Here is a 23,294-nt window from a genome sequence, read left to right as displayed (position 1 = left end):
CGTTGCATGGGGTACGTTCTGGTTTGACAACTGATGGATAACAAAAAAATATTTAGGGAAGTTTCAGGGGAATCGAGCCATTTCGAAAAACAAACACAATTGGGCGAGGTATTGGAGTTGACGGAAGTAGAGCTGAGCGAGAAAGGAAGGGGAGGGAAGGATGCGGGTGGGGGCAATGGCAGATCTAGCCCCCGTCTCCTCTCTAGCAAGCAAGAAAGATAAAAGTTCCCACCAATTTGGAAGTATCTGAAAAGTTCTCTTTAGCTTGCGGCGTTCTGTTTTAAAGTGGGACTGTGATATCTCGTAGAGACTGAGAGAGTCTAGCAGCAGTAAGGCGGACTCGCGGAGCGTCGGCAATGCACCTGGAATTATGCGGGTATTACTGGGGCCTGGGACCCCCTTGCGCGATCCGGCGACAGCGGCGAGGAGCGCCTTACTGCTGCTGTGTTTGCGAAGATATTTGCTCTATATATGCATGAATGTAAAGGGTTTGCTTATGACTTCTGTATAATTTGTCTAAGACCCAAAGTTAATTTACCCAAGCCCAAGGGTTTCTGGTGTTGTGGTAAAAAAATGCAAATAGAAGATGACACGTCAGCACAGTGTTACGAGTGTGGTAAGAATATTCGTAATGCCGTACCAAATGCTACCAGAGAGCAATATTACGCCAATGGAGGTCGTAAGAAAACGCCTTATAAGAGAATAAGATACTTTAGGGACTGGATGGACCACATACGAGGACTTCGACCGGTATATCTAGGAGATGAAACGATGGAAATAATTGCGCTTGACTTAAGAGAGCCAACCCCGCAAAGTCTACGGAAAACGCTGAAAAGACTAAAGCTAGGGAAATATTACAAGGCTATTCCCTACCTTTTATCTCAAATTACCAATGAACCCATCCCGGAGGTGTCTAGGGATGCGATGAGTAGGGCTGAGTGGTTGTTTTGCCGTTTGGATAAGAATATTCCCCACTATCCAGATGCGATCTACGAGATCTTCAAGGAGATAGACCCCGAGCATCCGCTGTTAGTATGGATACCCAGACGTTGACGTGAATTCAAAGTGAATGTCTACTGAGCGAGTTTTCTTTGTAGGTCTTCCTTGGCCTGTTCGTAGATCTTCTTTCGGGTTTCGTCGGACAGATCTCTTATGATTGTTTTTTTGGTGCCTGACTTCAACTCCTCGTACTTCTTCTCCTCCGCAAGAATCAAGGAAAACTCCACGTCGTCTATCTTACGGTCGACAAGAGCTTTGGAGACGAGGTCGGCAATCGTGTTAGACTTTGCCCTTGCCTTGCTAGGGCTATGGTCGTGTCATGTTTGGATATCTTATTCGATAATTGTTTCATGATGCCCGTGGAGACAGCGGAGACAATACCACAAGCCGCCCCAACGCCGGCCAAAGGGACACCCACAACGACGCCGGGCCCCGTCAAAGAAGTAGCAACGCCACTGCCCGTCAAAGCAACAGACAAAGATCCCGTCGTTACCGCCACCTTATGCAGAGTGCTGCGGGCGCGGGCATACTTCTTCCTTACGTTCTCGTAGTGTTTAACTTGTGCGTCCAAGTAAGCCAGGATCAGATTAGCCTTGTTCAAACGAAAGTTCTCAGCGTTCTCGATGGGTGCCGTGGTGTGATAGTTTGGAACATCTGGGTACAACTGTGGTGCTGATGGTATAACATCCATTATATATACTAATGTACGACGCTTTTGGGAATGATATTGAGGAGCAGCCACATCATGACAACAGGGATTACTGGAACTGGAGGGCCTTTAGGAAGATGTTTCCGCATGCAGACCCTAGTAAGTTCGAAAGAAGACCCGATGGGATTTACTTTAACGGCTCCAGGATGTACAGCAATGCGGACTTGGAGCCAACGCATCCTAAGATTTTACAACCAAAACCCGAGCATAAAGAAAGGCAACCTAATTTCCCAGAGAATCTATTACCGGCAACCTAGAATTACCCATTTTACGACAACAAAGATGCGGAAGACTTTGCTAAGATGGTTACCTCTTTGGAGATTCCCGTGGGTCCTACGACTTTCAAGACAAAGGTCAGAGACATCTTTAGAGAAACTGCCATGAAACATAACTCAGGGAAAGAATCTAGAGAATGGTTGTCAGGTCCCAACATGCGGTATTGGCCGCAGCAGTTGAACTTTGCAGTCTGGGCTGCTACTAAAGGATGTGGTATAGCCGCGGATATGTTCCATATTCCTTTCCTACGATTTCACGTTGCCTTTACCATGCGACGTCTTTTAAAGGAGTTGGATGCGCCGCTGCCCGGTGATGAGATATTCGACGCGATGGATAACAAATATGATAAAGTAGCATGGGAGCGACTAAAGAACGAGTTCCATCTCCACGACCCCGACTTCCGCAATAAGGAGGGCGCCGCCCATGGTTTAGGAGAAACATATACGTATGCCTCCTACGTCGGTGCCAGCATAGAAACGCCGGGTATGGGGTATCCCAGTTCCTACGAATTCTCCGACTTAGGAGGCAGCGGAACAAAGGGTAATCTGATCTACTTCATAGAAAGCAAGCAGACATATCCATGGGCGCCTTTCTTTGCCGCGAAGGGCATTGGACTGAAAAACCTAGCAAGGATTAATCGAAGCATCGAAGCCTTTGTCTACTGCATTCTAGGGGCACAGGTTAGCACTCGCAGCCCCATCGTAGATGCCAGTGGTGCGTCACAGGAAACGCAACAAGTATTCCTTGTCCTCTTCGAAAGCGCTGTTATCGAGAATGAGATTTCTAAGTCAGTTCAAAGATATCAACTTGCGGTGCAGCAATCTAAAGTGAGGCTAGATTACGCCTTGTCGCCTGGTTGTTGGCTAATGCCAAGTAATTTGGTCATCAACGCCGATTCCGTCGTGGGTTACAACAACAAACTTCAACGAGCTACTAAGGATATGAAGTTTGGGGTAAATGACGTGAACTCTGACACTCTTAGGAACATTCCCCATTTCGTGGAGAAGCCAAAGAAGGAGCACGTAGAGAATCCTGCAGGGAAACCAAAGAACGTAATCAAGAAGAAGGTCCTGCCTACGATACCTGAGGAATATGACCATAACTTACTAAAAGCCGGCCTAGCCACCACAAGCATTGGTCTGAGCTATTATATATGGCGATGAACAACCCCTACGTAGCTGGAGTAGATTGCGTTTATACGACTTACACAGGCGAGAAAAAATACAACCAGGGATCTTGGGTGGACGTTACGGGGATGTCCGTGGACTTGAACTACTCAGGAAAGAAGTTAATTTTATGCAGTATTTCTTTGGGAGCCGTTAGTAATGCGAACGTAGGATTTCGTTTCTGCGACGACAATGGGGCATTACAGCCCATGCGCGCGAAGACGAACAACAGAGAGCCCACGCATTTCTCAGTAGAGCCGCCAACGAATAGCGCTGAGAATCTTTCCGTTTGGACTTTTCACCTAGTTGCCGACTGCCATGGGAAAGTGAAGCTGCAAATGCGCATAGATGACTCCGGGAGCGTTTGCATAAATAGCATAGAAAATCAAAGGGATACTGTCTATAACCACATGACCATCAGCGCTTTGACGGTGGTTAGCCTTTAGGAGGATCTTTGATCCTTGAAATATATGAATCCATACGTGAGGGAAACGCGCTATACCCACCGCTTAGATGAAGAGGGATATGACAACGGCGCCTGGCATGACGTTGGAATGTGGGTTGAGGTTGGGGGCGCTGCATTGGTCATTTGCACTATTAGCATTAATGCGAATACGCATGCAAATGTGGGGTTTAGGCTCATTGATGAGAATAATAAGCCCCTGCTTCCTTATCGAACTTCAACGAACACCAGGAAAATTACCCATTTTTCGATGGAGCCCTACACTAGGTCCACTGAAGACCTAACGCCAGTGACTTTTCATATGCTAGCCAATTGTAAATATGCTAAGTTGCAAGTCACTTCTAATGACGGCAAGTTTGGGATAAATCGCATAGCTCGTAGGCCCGCTAATGCAGCCTGGAGTCATAAGCCCATTTCTACCATGAGTGTGTTGCCGTTGGTTCCGAATTACCAAGGCGGCGCTAATACTGTCTTTCATTATCCTCAAAGCAGGACACCGCCCGATGATAAGGACAAGATTAAGTCTTCATCTTCTTCAGGAGGACCACCCCAATAGCTACTACTAATATCCAGATGTTATTCCCTACAAACTTTAACAGTTCTCCGCCGGTCCTAAGTGCCAGGCTAAGAACGCTACCAAGCAGCCCAGGCAAGCCGGCTGCCATCTTTTTTCCCAAGTCCGTCAGCCCATTACCTAACTTCTTTACGCCTGCGCCCGTAGCCTTAAGCGCGGATAAGATTACTCCTACTACGCTCGAAATAGCGACCGCAAATGCCAGCGGAATACCATACTTCACCAGGAGCTTTTCTATCTTTTCCTTGGTGGTAAGCCCCAACTCCCTTTCCCGACCTTCTCTTTGCGCCTGTAATTCCACCAGTCTTTCCTAAAGGGCCTCTAATTCCCTTTGAGCTGCTTCCCTTTCTTCTTCGGAACGAGTTTGGTCATTACTTATTTCCTGCTGCCGCTCTATTTGCCCCTCCAAGTCTTCGACGGCCTGTCGAAGTTGTCGTATTCGTTCCTCCGCCACTGCCTTGTCCGCCATTACTTGCCTTTCTCTGTCAACGGACTCCATTAATTCTTTTCCCAAGCGCTGTAGTTCTGCGTCTTTCCCCGCCGATTCATTCAAAGCAACCCTTAGTTGATTCCTTGCTGCGCTCATTTCTTCTAGCAGCTTAGAGAGCCTAGCTTTAAAGTCTGCAATTTCGGCGGCATGACTTTCAGTAGTTAGCCTGCCTTGTTTCATGAATTCGTCTTCCAATTCTTCTATGCGCCCCTGCAATACTTGGTTTTCCTCCTGGACGGCTTCGAATTGACTATCGATATCACCCCCTTTTGCTTCGTCGAGTTGTCGCGTAAGGTCGTTGATGGTTACCTTATTTTCCTGTATTTCCTTTTGAAGTGCTTCCTTTTCGGCTTTTGCGTTTCGTAAGTAACTCATCAAGCCTCCAGTCGCGTCACTATTTGGCGGAAGTTTTTTGAGTTCTTCAATCTTTTCCTCTTCAGTGGTTTCTAATCGTTGGAGTTTTTCTTGTTGCTTATTAAGTAATGCATTTATAGATTCAAGGCTTGCTTTAGTGCTTGGCATTTTGACGCTTTTAAGGAATTCTTCTTGGAGCCTCGTAGTTTCCTTTTTACTTAAGGTAGACAATAGCGTTAGGTTAGGAGTTCCCAATGCTGCCGTTATTTCTTTCGAAAGGCCATTGTTAAGTAAGGTAGACTCCTTTCTTTGATAAAAGTTGTACCATTTTTCTCTACCTGCGTATCGAACTTGGATTTGGCCTTTATCTCCTACTCCGAACTCTAAGAGAGCCAGATTTGCGTTAGGATATCGCTGCTTTACGTTGTCGATGACTTCTCTTAATATTTCAGTTCTTGCGTCCAAGTCTTCCATTTGTAGATACTCCGGGACGGGTTCGTGGGGATTCTTAGACTTGAATTTATCTCTTAAAGAGCGCAAAGCATCGCGGGCCCTGCTGCTGCCATATTTGCGTCTTAGCTTGTCAAAAAGGCCCCGTCCGTCTACGTTGTCATCGGGAAGCAAAGACTCGTATTCTTCGTCATTAATATCAACTTGGCCTTCTTCGGTAAGGGGGTCAAAATCCGTTCCTTCTACTTCCATTATATATGATAAGCTCAAAGTTAAACCCCAACGTATTACCTAAGCAGGTTGGCGGACTGAAAGCGGAACGCACCTTTCACCGGGTCACCTTTACTCCCAGCAGCGCAAAACCAGGAGAAACCTTGTACGTAGGCGTGCCCCGCCTAACGGATAACCTAGTCTTAGTACCCGGCACCTCGGCGTTAAGGTTTGACCTAGCGGTGCAGCCCAGCACTGCGGATGAAAGGATTATCGTTAACAACGTGGGCCGCAACTTGGTCTCTAAGATGAGGATCAAGTTTGCTGGGGAATCCTTGTTGGATTTAAATAGATATGATTTATACACCACCTATAAGGACCTATGGTTAACGGCCTTTGACCGCGCGCAAAGGATAGAACAGGGAATTGGTAGTGTTATCCTGCGTAAGGTTCGCACACCTACGAAAACGCAACCTACGGACTCCAGCGGAGAAACCGCAGTGGCAGACGCAAAGCGAATAAAGACCGCCTATGGTAGTAAGTATGTCATACCATTAGACTTCGAAGTAATCACAAATCACGGTATGTATTACCCAAGACAGTTATCCGAGCTACAGTTTGAAGTAACTTTAGCAGATGCTAATAACATCATTGGTGGGCTGACCACTGCACATACCACAACAACTCCATACTCCATTACCAACTTAGAGCTGCAGTATGAGACGGTATACAGCGAAGAGCTGGCCCGTAGCGCTGGCATGGAATACAGCTCCGGCAAGGCATTCCTTTACGACCACGTAGTGATGTACAAGACGTTCAGCTTCTTGGACAAGACGGACGAGGTTATCAACCAGAGCATTAACCTCCCCCGAAGAAGTCTCACGGGGTTGATGCTGGTGTTTGCCAAGCCCTACGAGGCCGGTAAGCGCGACTCCGAGGCCTTCCACAACCCCAACATCACTAACGTGGGGGTAAATGTCAACGGCGTTCCAAACAAGGTCTACTCCCAGGGAATAAAGCCCGCAGACGTGTACAGAGAGGCAATGCGTAAGTTTGGCGACCAAATTAGCCCTGAGGAATTCTTTAAGGATAAGTATGCGTTATGGATTGACATGCGCACCACCAACGATGAAGACCTGCACGGTCAAGGGTTACGTCTAGTAAATACGCAGGATGGCATAACATTGGAGATCAAGCGCACCAAGAACACCAGTGCGGGCGACGGCGATAAGATAAACTGCTACGTCTTCGTCGTGTCTGACGCGCAACTGAGCATAGAAATGAACCAACTTAAAAGCGTTGCATATTGATTTATCCTAAAAACATTAAAATATTCCTTATGTATAATATGCTTCGCGTATTCGAAAACAACAACACCAAACTGCAATGCATAGTGCAAGGCGAAACTTTGTACTTCAAAGCGAAGGAAGTGGCTGCTGCGTTAGATTACGAGAACACGGCTAAGGCTATTAGCGACCACGTATCTGAGAAAAACAAGAAAAGGCTGGGCGAGATGAACATAACGAATCGTTATGCTTCTACTATGCACCCACGTTCCTTATTCATATCAGAGCCTGGTCTGTATCAACTAATATTTAGCTCCAAGCTACCTAAAGCCGTGGAATTACAAGATTGGGTATTCGAGGAAGTCCTACCCGCGCTAAGGAAGACTGGTAAGTACGAATTAGACAAGCGCTTTAACAGTCCTAACAAGTTGGTATTCAAAATAGAAAACGAATTCGACCTGCATAAAAAGGTGGTGGATTACATTCGCAAGTATTACCCTCAAATGCTCGTAACGCCCGGCCTAGGCGAACTGCAGGACAGCGACGGCAAGCGCATAAAGTGCTGGCAGAAAGGATATCAACGCGGTCAACCTGATCTGCTCATCCTTAATGCTCACAGGCGATACCGTGGATTCTGCGTCGAGCTGAAGACTCCGAAAGGCAACGGGGTATTATCTGAGGATCAACGCCGCCTCTTAGACGGCTACGAGGAAAATGGATTTAAGGTGCTGATAAGCAACGACTACGACGACATCTGCAGGAGCATCACGGAGTATGCGCGAGGAATTCGCCTGCCTTGTAGGTGGTGCTGTAAGCGCTTTAGGAACACAGACACTTTAAAGACGCACTTAAAGATATTTCATAGAATATATGACGTTTAATGCTGTAAGGCAGATACACTGGCGAGACTTAAAGGAGGGCGCAACGTACGAAATAAAAAACTACGTAGCCTTTGAAGACAGGCTACGGTTGTTATTGGCGCACGAGGGTGTCACGTACAGCCTGTGGGCGCCAGATCGCGTCCGATGCGTCATCGAAGGACAGGAGTTCACGCATCTGAGGTCGTATGGGAAGAAGGATGGTCGCTGGGCCTTTGACGTTGCAAAGTGCATCCTTCCTTCGGTCCTATGCGGGTAAGTGCGTCTAAGGTAGAGTCGTCGACAATGAGGGTCGGCGACTCTTTTTTAACGCAGTCAGCAGGGGGTTCGCATGTAATACAGTCCATATATTGAAAGGGTTATTAGGAATCCTCCTAGGAACGCTGCTGCGTAGGCTAGCATATAATAAGGCAAAGTATCAGGGGCTGCAAAGGGAAATCGGAAACTATTTTAAGGAAGTCCTTATTATTTATTAGATCCTTATTAAATGCGCCCGGAAACTATTTTAAGAATATGCTTATTATTTATTGCGTATTTATTAGCCCTAATAAAGAGTTAATAAATAATAAAGGATTTCGTCAAACACTTTTCGTAAGTCGATGTATGTATCAGGGTACCCTTAAAGGGTGATCATCGCCCTTTAAATTTGCCCCTAATAAGAATATGACCATGTATCAGGGGGGTCTGATACATAGGTACAAGGCGATTTCGGAAACCCTTTAAGGAAATCCTTTATTATTTATTGCGTCTTTATTATCTATTAAGGAGTTAATAAATATCTAATAAATAATAAAGGATTTCGTGAAACACTTTCCGTAACTCGATGAGAGGTCCTCCAGACCCCCCTGATACTTTTTCGATCCTTATTCAGAGCGCTGCTCCTCATTTCTAATGCGCCTTCTTTCAAGGCCATCAGCGAATTCTTTGAACGTTCTTGGTGCGTCCGCGTGCACATATAAACACTGCCACACATGCTGTTCATCCCTTCGACATCCGCAGCGCGGACAGTCCGCCTCCCAATATTCTCTGTCTTCCCAGCGCACACCTTCAACGCGGTCAAAGAATGCGAAGTGCATGTCTATTTCCTTCTTTCGACGTATCAACGCCGTCGTTGTTTTCTTAGGGCAACAGCGCGAGGCAACGTCGCCGTGCAATTCACACGCTACGCCGCTCAAATCATAGTTCGTCAGGCAGCGCAGCATATGCCAATCGTCGTCCTTGTCTTCTTCGCAGCGCTTACATACATTCTTTAGACACACTTTGTTCTCTACGTGGTACGCTAACATCTGCTTACTGCTGAACAACCTGCTACAGTGTTCACAACGCCTACTTTGTGACTTCTTACAAACATTCTTTGACACGTGATATTTTAACATCTGCTTACTGCTGAACTCCTTACCACAATGTTTGCACCCCATCTATATAATAAGAATTTAATAATCCTTATATGGGATACGCCATGAAATCCTTTACGGTGTCCTTAGCCCACATTGCCATCGTCACCAGCGCGCTAAAGCGCTCCCCTTGCTTCAGACTATACATTTCCTCATATAGCTCCTTTACGTGTCCATTCAGCCGGTCTATTTCCTCCCTTTGCATCTCTATCGTGTTGGACTTATCTTCGAGTTTGTTAACCATCGCTCTGACTGCGTCCACGGGCTCCATTATATATCAGGGAACAAGTTCCCTTCGAGAAGCAAACTTCGTTTGCTGAAATATAATGAACCCAAATCACATGCCTTGTAACGCTCTGATAGTAGGACCCACCGGCTGCGGAAAGACCCAGTTCGTGGTAGAGCAGCTATTAGGACCCTTTAGATACCGATTTGACTATATCGTGCTATTATGCCCCACCTACGTGAATAACCGCACCTGGACGGGCATAGGAGTGAAAGATGGCGACTTCTTTGTGGAAATCTTAGACCCTAACGAGTTATCTGGACATCTTAAGTTCTGGCACAAACAATTCTCGTCTCGCGAGGCTCGACGAGCGAGTACGCAAACCTTGCTCATACTGGATGACATTGCCTGTGGGGACGACGTAAAAAGGCGCACCTCCGAATTAGTGAAGCTCGCCTTTAGCGGCAGACATGACAACATTAGCGTTTGGTTGCTCTCCCAGCAACTTACCAGTGTCTCTAAGCCCTTTAGGGAAAACATAGGCTCCCTGGTCGTATTTTATACTCCGAGCAAGTCTGACCTGGAAACCATCTTAAGCGACTACGGCGGTGAGATATCCAAGGAACAGTTACACGAATACATGCACCACTTAAAGACGCACCAACATTCCAAGATGATCTTCTCTTTGAGGTTTCCCTGCACGGTTGGAATCTTTGATTCCTAATGTATATGGAGATTGAGCAGTTGATAGATGAAGTCCCCACGCAGTTAGACGAAAGTAACCTTAAGGAACAACTTAACATCCTGGTGTCTTCTGGGAAGTGCAAAGAAATGATAGGCAAGGAACTTACCCATGAGCAGGTAAATAAGTTGTCCGACGAGGAAGTTAAGAAGTTCCATAAGAGGTACGAGGCCGCCCTTGCAAGTAAGACCACGGACGCCGTAGCAGACTCCGCTATCAAGCTGGCAACTAAATTGCTTGGACTTGCGCTGCCCATAGACGACGTGGAGCAACTGCGGAAGGACATAAGCGAGGACTATGTCGTCGCTCAGGAGTTGAAGATAACCTGTGGGTGGTTGTCTTTGAAGTGCGGTAAGTTAATGGCAGTCGCCTCTGCGGCACTTCACGTAGCTCAGCACGTCGACTTGAAGGAACTTACGATGTCTTGGAAGGACTTCAAGAAGGACAGGGACGTTGAAAAGGTCTTCCAGGCAGCACTTGCCGAGGTACCTGCAAGTGACTTATCAAGTCCTCCTCAAGTACTTACTTAAGTTATCCTCAGGAATTTCCCAGGTCGCCTCAAGTACTTATCAAGTCCTTCTCAAGTACTTACCCAGGTCGCCTTAAGTTACTTATCAAGTCCTTCAAGTCCTTAGATATAAATGGAAGCGGAGGAACCCGAGCAGAAGATTACCAAGGCTAAATCTCCAGGCAGAGTCGCTGCCGGAAAGAAGCTCGCGGAGATGAATAGAAAGAACAAAGCAAAGAAAGAGGAAAAGGTGGAAGAGAAAGAAGAGGAATCCTCCATCAATCCGGGATACGTCATTGGCGCGTCATCGTCGCGGCTTTAAATAACGAGGCGGCCAGGGCTACGGGAATAAAACCCAAGGATGCCATAAAAAAGAAACACGTGGAACACAAGTCCTACGTCAGAAGTTCGAGGGCGGTCGGACTGAAGGAAAAAAAGCTCCCCCGCGACATAGTGGTCAGATACCTCTATCAGCCGGGGGAACTCGAAGGTGGCAGTAAGAGAGCCACGGATCCTAACTGGTCTTTGGAAACGTATGAGATTTCGAAGTCCGTCACCAAGGAAGGGCAACCCGTGTTGTATTACCTAGATGGCCCAAGTCGCGGATTCGTCAAGGAAGAGCTGCTCATAGTCCCCAAAGACTCAGAGTAGTGCTGCTCCACGCGCCCGATTACACTCTAGGCATGTCAGTCTCTTATTGCCTCTGCAATGCCCGCGTTTATTATTTATACGATCCACGGAGAACTGCTGATCGTCATTTGGGTCAAACCTCCATAGTAGCGGTATGTTACATTTGGCACACCTTGCCCCTTTCTTATAGACGTCGTCTACACATAGGTCGAACGTCATATTTTTTTCTTCGTCGTGCCGCTTGTAGCGAAGGAGTTTCTTAGCAATGTTCTCCTTAGCTACTTCTTCTGGCGTCTTATCGTAACGCAGTTGCGGACCCCAGGCTCTTTTTAGTTGCTTGGCATATTCTACGCGACTTACGGCGGTGTAGATAAGGTTGCTCCAACACAGCCGCTGGTCTATGATCCATAAGGTTTCTTTTATGGTAAGCCCCTGCGCGCTGTGGACTGTCATGCAATAGCCCAAGCGCCAGTCTGGATGGGAGGTTATTTTTTCCACCTTTTCTATGGGCACCCAGGCTTTATCGTGCGTTACTGCGTTCTGCAGTTGAACATTCGTGCCTGGTACTAATACATCTTTTCTTTGCATGTGGGTGTCACGCGGCTTATAACAAACGGGCACCAAATGACTAGGGAACCGCTCCTGGTGTATTCTCAGTAGATCTTTTTGTATGCGCGACTGTGCTGCGCGCTTACTGCTTAACACCAAATCCTTAGGATGCCAAGAATACAGGAAGTCTTCATACGACTTCGCTCGTACCCTCTTACGTAACACCTTTGATTGTTCGGCGTCGCTAAGGCCCCTTAATTCTGCCTTTAATTTCCTCACTTGGTCCTTGCTACGGTAGTCTGCGTTAATTTCTTCATGATAGTCTACCATTTCTTTTAACCATTCATGAGGCATTTCTCCGGCTATAGGAGGCGGCTGGCATGGATCCCCGGCGAATATTACCTGACATTTCCCACGGAGAAATTCCACGAACTCTTGCAGGATTTCTAGCGGCACGGTACAGATTTCATCCCAAAGTATCACGGGAGGTATGTCGTGGATGGCTTCCGGCACCCACTTTTGGCCATTCCAGCGAAAGAAGCTGTGGTAAGTTTGCGCGTCGTGGCCCATTTCGCAGAGTTCTCTTTCCAAACGATGTGTTGGCGTTAGCACCTTTATCTTAGGAAAGAGTTCTAACACACGCGTCGTCTTACCGCTGCCTCCCGTACCGTAAAGGTAAGAGAAGCGTTGGTAAGAGATTGGGTCCGCAACTGAGGGCAGTGGCTCTTCCGTCGGCGTAATGGAACCGCGGGTGTGTTCTCCGTGATATTCTACACGTGCCCTCCAGGCTCTTATCTCCTCATCTTTAACGCGCCATTGTCCACTTTCTGCGAGTTCATCGGCAGTGTAGAATTCCTTCATCTTTTCCAACACACTAGGCTTCACGTATAGGGAATCCGTGGCTACGCGTGGAATGTCTTCTTTGTCAAACCGTAGGAGCATTGCTAAGAGGTTGATATGCGCATATGCGAGCATACTGGCACGCGGATGGTAATACTGCGGCCGATGGTCCTGGTAATAACACAAAGCATTCCATTTGTGCAGCTGATCTTCTACGAGGTAATCCCATTTCTCTACAGACACCATAGTTCCTTGATCGTGGGCTCTTTTAATGAGGAAGCTTAACTCTCCTTCGTCTGTTATTAAACGCCGTTGCATGTGCTTCTCTCCCTCCTTAGCGCCCTGGGTAAATTTGCCTATGACAATTCGGGCGGTTGGGTTGTGCTCTGGGAGCCACTTCGTGTAGGCGCTATGGCAAAGTATGGCTTCATGCGCTGTGTATTTCAGGAGCTTACGCTCTTCAAAGAACTTTAACAATGGCACTGGTATCCATTCTTTCTCCTGCAAATGCTTACCATACCACGCGTAGATTATGGGGTGTAAGCCCTTTGCCAACTTCCAAGACGTTAATCTGACGAACCCCGTAGCTGGCGCGTCGTAGCTGCCGTCTAAGGACACACGAAAGAACTGTGAATCTGGATGGCCGTAGCGGTCGTAATATTCCTTACAATCCCCCAGGCCTTTGAAGCTGGCAGGATAGCAGTGCTTCATGTCTAAAGATACGTATTCGTCTTCGTCGTACTCCATGTTCCAAAGACCTCCATGACCGTGTTCTACACAGGCCTTGGAGATATCTTTGAACTCTTTTGGGGTAGGTTTCCATCCATTCCTCTTTTTGGCCGCTAAGAAGTCCAAGCTACGAGAGCTGAGCACTTCGTCTGAGAAGTCTTCCCCAAGGGTTTCGCAGGCGCTTTGGATGCGCTGGTGTTCGATTTCAGGGCGATACAAAGTGCCGTCTTGCGTCATAAACTGACTTCCTTCTGAATCCATCAACCAAATGGAGTTCTCGTCTATTAAATCTGCTAATGGAGAAGTTTCATAGACCTTAGTCTCTTTCTTGCTGGGGAATCTCAACTCCCTCCAAGCGTGTCCATTATGTTGGTAGATGACTATAGAAGCACCTCTACCTCCATACTTATGAGTCCCAGGATAAATGTACCCATCCGTGATATCTTTCACATGTATTCGCCTCTCTAAGAGGGTTTCTAATTTTTTGATGTTGTCTATCGTTGCTCCGGCCTTATAGGTGGAGTTTTCCCATTTTCTTATGGCTTCTTTTCTCTTTGGGGTTAACTTACCACCACGAGAGGAATCCTCAAAGAACTCCCTCACCAACTTCGCAACGCAGTTACCGGGATGTCTCATCGGCCTGGGTCTCCTAACGTCTGGCTCTTCAATCTTATACGCGCCGTAGATACAGTCGATCCCAAAAACGTTGTCCAAGTGAAAAGAGGTTTATAGGACAATAAATGTCACGTGTCTCATTAGATATTCAGTTTTACGCGCGTGTGGAAATAGGAATCTGAACGTGCTGCATCACATGCGTGGCAGAAAATGTCGACGGCGGGTAATTCAAAACAAGTTCTTTCGACTTTAGAAGTTCGGGTTTTGGACTCCAAGAAGAAGTCTAGCTACGTTGTAAGAAGTTTACCCAATTTTCCAGTGTTAGAGACCGTTTCAGAGCTACGTTCTGAGCTAGTGAAAGCCTTACCAGACTTAGAGAACGTTCTGCAAGACTGAGTAATGAGTAATGAGCAAACCAATCTGCACGTACCATACCTTCTTGCGCGTGAATCCAAGCCTGTGGACCGTTCTGCATAATGTTTGGGCACTAAAAGCAGAGCCAGTTGTATTGAATATTTTCGACGCTATTTCATTCAATTGCATTTCAGGATGTTCTAGAAGACACTCCATGACGATATACTCTTCATGCGGAAAAAGTGTTCCTATTTGAAGAGGTCGACCGACGGGCCAAGGATTAATGTCTCAACTAGTGTAGACGTCCGTTTGAACGTTTTAGGACTTACAAACAGATTAGCGTCTATCTCCTGGTATGTTTTTGCATAAAACAAATGTTGGTATCTCATTCTCCACCTTAAATCATCCGAGAAAGCCCACGGCATCTTTCAGATTCAGTTTTCAATACTGCAATTTACTTTTGCACCAGTATGCTAATTGAAACTGAATATTTAATGAGACACGTGACATTTATTGTCCTATAAACCTCTTTTGCCTTGGACAACGTTTTTGGGATCGACTGTAACTACAGTAACAGGATAGGCAACTTCATAGAATAACGCGTCTATACCCACCATCGCACCAGGTCTTGTATCCTTGTTTAATACAAACAAGTTTCGCTTACCTGACGTCCGGATAGGATTACGACCCCTCTCTATCACCCAATCGCCATCTAGATACTTTATGAACGTCAATTCAAGACGGTAGTCACCTTCCGGCATTAAGTCGATTATTCTTTCAGCTCTTTCTTCGTCCATAATTTCTTCTATGTCTCCTTCTGTAAATGTCGTGAAGGCGAAGTCGGCATCCAAACGATCCAACACTTGAGTTCGTAACCTACGTACAGTTCTATTTCGAATGCTCGTGATGTTGTCCATCTATATCTAGGAAATATTTTAACCTTCGTTTGCGACCCTACAAGGAATCTAAATATCTTCGCAAACACAGCAGCAGTAAGGCGCTCCTCGCCGCTGTCGCCGGATCGCGCAAGGGGGTCCCAGGCCCCAGTAATACCCACATAATTCCAGGTGCATTGCCGACGCTCCGCGAGTCCGCCTTACTACTGCTAGTCTCTATCGGCAATTATAATTATATCAGGCTATTATGGGTATCATCCTGACTTCTGCAAGAACGCCAAGCGGGCGGTGATATATAGGGGGTGGGGATTTCGATCGATCATTAGACAATAGTGTTGTACTGAAGAAAAAAAAAATTATCCTGGTGATGGACATTCCTGATACGAAATAAACACAGGAAGCCCGGGACACAAGAAACTAAAAACCTGTATTTTCGAAATAAGCTCAAAATATCGTTCCCGTAAACACTTTGGTTTTAGGTATTAGGTTTTTTAGGCGTAACAAATTGGCGTAACATTTCCTAGGGTTAGTAAAGCACGACTAAAGCTGATTTGGTATTCCTGTGGTATGGTGATATTATTATTCGTTTCCAGGCATTTCTCCAGCTGAAACAGGAAAATTCGGAAGAGTATTGTCTGTCATCTTTTATCGCGAAAAAATTACGTAAAATGCGCCATGATGCTTATACCAAGTGCTCAGAATCCTTAACTAGACTTTAAAGGCCCAGATCATGGGATGTAGTCCAGCTAAATCTCTAGGAATAGTTGGTAAAATCCATATTTTTCTTGGAGTTTTGGCCATAGTGTTTGGAGTGGTTGCCCTTGAAGTAGCTCCACATAATTCCAATGGAGTATTTGGAATGGGAATCTGGCTCGGTGGATGGGTAAGTATTAGTGTTGGCTTTTAATGTTTGCTGTATTTTTTGTCAGCGTTGGTGTAATTTATAGACGGTGTTCAACACCTACGTGACTTGTGTATGATGGATTTAGATGATATTCATCAATGCTTATCACGGACAAAATCCTGTCTATTTTCGTTCCTAGGAGCTGAAATATTCTTACTTTACATCATCATGAAATACTTTGAGCAAATTGACATTACAAAACAGGCCTAAAAGTATTTATGCGAAAACCAAAACATTTATTTATTTACTAAAAAGATCGAAAATATCTTGTTAAATTATTTGTTTATTTTATGTTCTAAAAGTTTTGCGTAGTTAAAGCTTACGTAATCTTATTGCTTGATATTCATGTACTAGAACTCCAATTTCATTACGAATACAATTCTTTGCTTATGTGTAGCAACTTGTACTTGTTTTTTTTATTATATATATAGTCAATAAAGTGCCTATAACGCGTATTAAATCAATATCTTCGGTATTGAATGTACATAAAGTGAATATTTGAATGTTTAAAAAAATCATGATATGAGTGATGCATCACTTTCAATATGCTAATGAGATGCATTATAGGCATGACTTTAAATGTACAAAACTCTTCTGGGGCTGTATAAACATCAATGTCTTACTCAGGGTTCGTAGAAAGGGTATTGAGAATTTGTTTTCTCATAACATAGTTAACTATGCTCATAATAATCAGTGTTTCAATTTACAAGGTGTGACAAATAAACTCAAATTCCTATATATGATGACATAACACTGTTATTAGCATATTGGAAGTATAAACCTTGATATCTCCAAGATGCATCACTCAAATCATATGAAAATATTTTACCATTCAAATGTTCACTTTATGTAGAATCAATGGTGAAAACATTAAGTTAGGTGTTATAGGCACCTTAACTACAGTAAAAGGGTTGTGAAGTTTCAAGGATTTCGTCTTTATCACTTTTTGCAAATTTGTTTGACTTTGTTAGCATGTTAGCATGAAACTTTGTAAATCGATGGACAAAGAAAAATGCCTTTATGAAAAGGTGCCATTTGTGTGTGTCATCTGGACCAAAGATAAACATTACTGTTTTCATTGCTATGTTCTGATCAAGACAACAGTTGCAACAGGGAAAATCATGCAATACTCTGCATTCAATCAAATAATATTGTTTAGAACCTTTACATACTCTGATTGAAGGCAGTGTTTTGTCCTATTTCCCTGTCGAGTCAGGTTTTTTTTATCAGCATGTAGCAATGAAAATAGATGTGGTAAAGTACAAAAATGTTGTAACTTTGAAGTAATGATGTAATGTTTTTACTTTTACATACTTTTAGATGCTGATTACTGGTGTGGTTGGTTTGGTATCAGCATATAATACCAAAAACTTCTGCACAGTAAGTAGCTACATGTAAAGAGTTTATAAAATATTTGTCATGAAAATTGAATTCTGATTGGTGGAGACACATGCTTTACCAGAGCATACAGCACACATTTTATGGTAACATCTGTTATCAGCATATAATACCAAAAACTTCTGCACAGTAAGCAGCTAAAGAGCTCATAAAATATTTTTTATAAAAATTGCATTCTGATTGGTGGAGATACATGCTTTACCAGAGCATACAGCATACATTTTATGGTAACATCATATTTGCAATACTATTTTAGCTCGCACCCCTCCCCAGGGACAACAAAGTACTTTTCAAAGTAAGAGGGAGGGGGACGGGGGCAAATCTCTGTTTTTCTTCATAATGTCACTCAAGCTTACACAAAATAATGTCATTCTTATTAAAAGTCAGGGCCCGGTTGTACGAAGCCTGGGTAGCTCTATCCAACGGATAAATCTTATCCAGTGGATAAATTTATTGCATAACAGCATCAACTTATCCACTAGATAGTGCTACGCAGGTTTCATACAACCGGGCCCAGAAGGCTAATGCAGCTTCACTCCAAATCATTATCATTGTAACTAATAATTATTTCCTTTAATTTTCAGCTTGGGGGTTTCATTGGCTGTTGTCTTGTTGGTATGGTATCTATTTTAGTATGTAGCATCATTCTTGGGGTTGCAGTACTGAAAAATTTTGCCTTTGAGTCAACCGTTACAAGAGAATACTACAAGGAGTATGATTATGCAAAGTATATCCATGATGACTATTATAAACCACAAGAGTATTTTGACCAGCGGAACAAGAAAGGCCGCATCGGCTGTGGTGTATATGGGTCTTTATTGAGTGTTATGATTTTGGATGTGTTGACGTCTTTGGCATCATGCTACATTGGGAAAAATCTCATTAATACGGAACAAGTAAGTGACTGATTATACTAATAATAGTTGATTTTATTAAAGTGCAAATGAACCCTTCGACAATACTTTCAGTACTGGTTCTGCATAAAGTAAATAGTTGATTGGTAAAATATTTCTTGATTTGAGTGATGCGTCTCTAAGTTATGAATGTTTATACTTCCAATATGCTAATAAGTGTGACGTCAGGTAAGGTATTTGAGTGTTTTTGTTGTAACTAGTAATACTAAATGCTGGCCATTTTGAAAATACAAATTCAAAATTGCTTTCATGTAAAACATGAGTAAAATAATGATGCTTTTTAAATACTGTTTCTATGAACCAGTTCAATTTTGTATATTTAATTAAGCCTTAATAGACGTCACACTTATTAGCATATTGGAAGTATAAACCTTCATAACTTAGAGACGCATCACTCAAATCAAGAAATATTAAACCATTCAACTATTTACTTTATGTAGAATTAGTACTGAAAGTATTGTCGAAGGGTTCATTTGCACTTTAAGGAGAGAGGATCGATGCTTGGCAGTCAAAACTATAGGTGCTAATTGACTGTTTATTGATCAGCACCTAGCAATGAACAGCGTTAACATTATTATTATCTATTTCTAGGTAAATATTGCAGGTGGTTCACAGCGACAAAGAAGATCAAGACAAATTCCAGGTTCATCTGGTATTAGAGGGAGGGTGATTGTTATCAACCAGTCACCTACATTTGTTACTGGAATACCAACTCAAGGTGGTTTTGTCGCAACTCCTTATTATCCTGGTCCAAAGCTACCAGTAAGTGAGCACCTTGGACTAGTTCATCACCTTAACATTAGAAAATGCTAGTAACTATAATTTTATTATGATAATGATATACCCCTATACCCACACCTACCTACTAAGAAATTTACATTAGACAAATATAGATCTTGAGTACCCTAGATATTACCCCAGATAAGTCTGTTAGAGTCTCTTGACTTTTTCTAAAATAAGTCTACATTTTTTTGTTTGTGTCATGACAGAGTACATGTTTTGTTGTGCATCAATCAAGATGTTTAGTTTCCATGACATTCCATAGGCATGTACCCTCAAAAACTTTGTTTTCTGACAATGTCGTGGAAACTGTTTGATTGACATCCACCAAAAACATATCTTGTTGCAACAACAAACTGTACAATTCCACACTTGTTAGAGTTCATACCATATGTTCCCGAAAAAGTTAACTAACAAAATTGTACCAATTAGTGCAAAGTTTTGCAAGTCTACTGCCTATTGAGCTTACTAACTTGTGCAAATTTATGCAATTTGTTACAAAATTTTTCATGGATATATATATATATGGTATGCACTTAACTGAGAGTAATTACAAAGCAATCTCAATATTCTTTACAGAATTATCTGGACATTTACCCTGAAGGAGGCCCAACCTGGCAGTCTCCAGGAACAGAAGTCCCACAGTCCACAACACCCACTGCATCCCTTGGACCACCTCCAGCATATACTCCAAATGCAACAGACAGTACAACTACACAAGAGGAAAACCAAACTACAGACTCTTCCTAATTGTTGCTTCAATGTAGATTAATGTATTATCTGAATTTTATTTTTACATGTACATGTATTGCATGAGTGGCATAGTGGTTTACTGCTTGCCTCTCACCGCTGTGGTCTGGGTTTGAGCCCTGGCTCAGACTGGATCAGATGTGAGTTGAGTTTTTTCGATGTGTTGTTCTCTCCCTTGCCATGAGGGTTTTCTCCGGTTTCCTCCCTCCATAAAAATCAACATGTGAGTTGAGTGTTGTATGTCGTAAATATAGAATGTAGTGGTAGTGTGGGTGGAGGGAACCTCACGGAAGAGCCCCATTTAGGGAGTGGTGGTCGTAAAATGTGTTTTTTTAAAAATATGTTTAATGAATATAGGGGAAATAGAAATAGACTTTGTTATTTTGATCATTTGGCCTAATTTGATCTTAATGTGTTCGCAGATAAACAAGTAAACCCTTGCGTTTTAGCATTATAGCATTTTTTTACACCATTATGACAAGAAAACTATATTAACAACAGTATATATCACAGGCTCAAATAGATGTGCTCATGTTTACAGTGCTTCCTAATCACACACTCGCAAAATCATACACTTTGCTGTCACAACAAAACAGGGTTTTTGTGGATATTAATAAAAGATTTTCCATGAAATTGTTGAAAATCACTGACAAAGTTTTCAAGAGTACATGCCTATGGAATGGACACTAGTGAAAAATGTCTGTGCATGCTTTGAATTCGTATGCAAATTAGTCAAAACATATGTAAATTTGACATGCCTGATATATTATTGGACTTCACAAAATGCCAAAACTTAGTGTCCATGCTAATTCTTTCATATTGTGTTTGTTAATACAGTATCTTGGTCTGACAAAAGTATACTCTCAAACGTTTTTGTATACTTGGAGAAAACAAACATTTATTTTCTCACTCAAACTCCAGTTCAAAATTCTTAGAAAATGTGCTGAAATGCACGCATGCGCAAACGTTTTTCTCTAGTGTCTATGAAATGTCATGGAAACGCCTTGATTGACTTCCACTGCAACCCTTTTTGTTGCAAAGGCAAACCACACAATTTAATTCACATGTGGAAGACAGTGAACATAAGTCAACCTGACATTGCAAAGGCTTATTTCCTTCCGTTTTTTTTTATTATGGTGAAGAAATAAGAATCCTCTTAGCAATTAAATTATGAAGCTACCATGTAACATATTTATCAAAACAAATGTTAGACTAAAGGTCAAGCATTGAACTTCACATGAACTGAACTGATGACAAAAGACTGCTATATTATTCATTGTTTTCAACTTTGCAAGTCTTAGAGTCCCCCTGCACAGCCATTAAAGACAAAACGTTTCTTGGGAATAGAAACCAGTTGTCATTATTAATGGCTGTAATGGAGACTAGAGTCGGCATTTATAAAATTAATATTCACTTCAAAATATTCAAATTTAGAAATAATTTAAAAGTAGTTGGTTTTATATCAATAAAGGAAATTTATTTTTCTAATGTTAGTGCACAAGAATATCCATGTTAGAGACAAATTATGTTAAATGCATAGTATGGAATGCATAGTAAAGTCATAATTAAATTAAAGTGTGCACGGTTATGTATTGTTCTTAGTCATGATGGACTGATAATGTCATGGGATTTCCACGAGGAACTTTGAGAAAAATCTACTCTCTTAAGGCTTCAGTATGATTTCACTAGAGATTTTGGGAAACAAAGATGGCTGTTGCACAAGAAGACCAATCCAGTGGTAAATAACGGTGCCATTGTGCCCTCTCCCTTAGATTTAGGTCAGTTTTTTCTGATGCACTCAAGCATGGAATGTACTCACTCTACTCCTTGCATGTGATGTCAAAGCAAGTCAATTTGAGGACAAAACAAAAGAATTTCAATCTCATGGCATTTGGAAACCTATTGTTGTGTCCTCCTAATTGGGCTGCATCCTGATGGAGTGCAAGGGTTCCATACATGTATGGATTGCTGGTTTTCATGGTGACCATGTTGGATGATATGACAAAAGACGCTAATGAAAAATATTTCAGTTAAGTTCATCCAACATGGTGGCTGTGAAAATCATCCAGAACTCAGTTGGTGCTGTTAGATGGTGCATGTAATGCAGTTATCTTCCTTTGTCCTTTTCTGAGATAAGGAACGTATATAACAAATAGACATCAGTTTTTTGTGTCTGTCCTCTTATTGACGATAAATTGCATCGTCACCATGCCTTACATGGTGTTTAAGACCTCAATGCCCTATGTTTGTTGAATGCAGTGGGAAGCATGGGTGGCGTAGCGGTGAGAGCACTTGCCTCTCACCAATGCGACCCGGGTTCGAGTCCTGCTGGGCTCGGTGTCGTATGTGAGTAGAGTTGTTTCCTGTGCTTCGAGGGTTTTCCAGGGTTCCTGGCTTTCCTCCCTCCTCAAAAATCAACTGCTAAATTTCCAATTGGAATTACAGTGGATGAAGAGCTACTCTGTAGAAACGCCACTGCCAAATCCCATTATTGTTATTATTATTATTATGCAGTGAAGGACTATAATGTAGTTACCTTTAGGCTGCAGATGAAATGATGTAAATGCTGCATTCTGGTCTTAGTGACTAACACCTTGTGAACATCATGTCTTATATCATGGTATTTGTACCCAAGCTACACCACAGTGTACCTTGCTTGTTGAGCTCAGGAAAAGCCTAAACAAAGCTATATGATGTATTGAAAATGATGCATTCTGGTCTAGTTTGGGTGCCAACTATATTTTCTCAATATGCATTACATGATGTCTGTACTCATGCTGTACAACATTGCACTTTGTTTTTGAACTCAGAAAATGCCTATAGAGGCTTTGCACCATCACGTGATGGCAGCCATGACAGGAAGCAGGAACAATTGAATCTGGTCTAATATGGTTTACATGAAAAAGAATTCAGTTTCCCAGGGGAAAACGACTCTATTGTTGTGCCTCATTTTCACTCACATGAAGGCAGCCATATTGGTGTACCAAACAAAAGAAACTTTCTGAGAATTTTCCGATGGAAAATATATTGTTTTGATACGACATGGCCGCTGTGACGTCACGTGAAAACGCTTGATCTATGGTTAACTTGTGTGCAGAAAGCAATAACTAATGGCAATCAAAAACTGATGTAATAATTTCAATACCATTTAGTTTCCATATTTGGTTTATTCTACATTGCATGCTTTTTCCTAAAATAAATCAGCATTCT

The 23,294-nt window shown here is 43.0% G+C and overlaps 1 protein-coding gene across 1 annotated transcript; it reads left to right on the top strand.

Annotated features, from left to right (window-relative positions):
- The first annotated feature begins 15,918 nt into the window (after positions 1–15,918).
- Positions 15,919–21,672, top strand: LOC116299767 (uncharacterized). The gene is made up of 5 exons (XM_031708487.2): positions 15,919–16,221; positions 17,563–17,622; positions 18,225–18,536; positions 19,146–19,316; positions 19,914–21,672. Exons 1-5 carry the CDS (start codon positions 16,069–16,071, stop codon positions 20,082–20,084), a joined length of 867 nt encoding a protein of 288 aa, XP_031564347.1. The 5' UTR covers positions 15,919–16,068; the 3' UTR covers positions 20,085–21,672.
- The last annotated feature ends 1,622 nt before the right edge of the window (positions 21,673–23,294 follow it).

The sequence above is a fragment of the Actinia tenebrosa genome, unplaced genomic scaffold (genome assembly GCF_029948245.1).
Source record: "Actinia tenebrosa isolate PJP-AT-01 unplaced genomic scaffold, QUT_ActTen_1.0 PGA_scaffold13__45_contigs__length_12533684, whole genome shotgun sequence".
NCBI classification, from domain to species: domain Eukaryota; kingdom Metazoa; phylum Cnidaria; class Anthozoa; order Actiniaria; family Actiniidae; genus Actinia; species Actinia tenebrosa.
The sequence above is the reverse complement of the archived record's forward strand: the minus strand, read 5'-3'. Positions and strand labels throughout refer to the sequence as shown.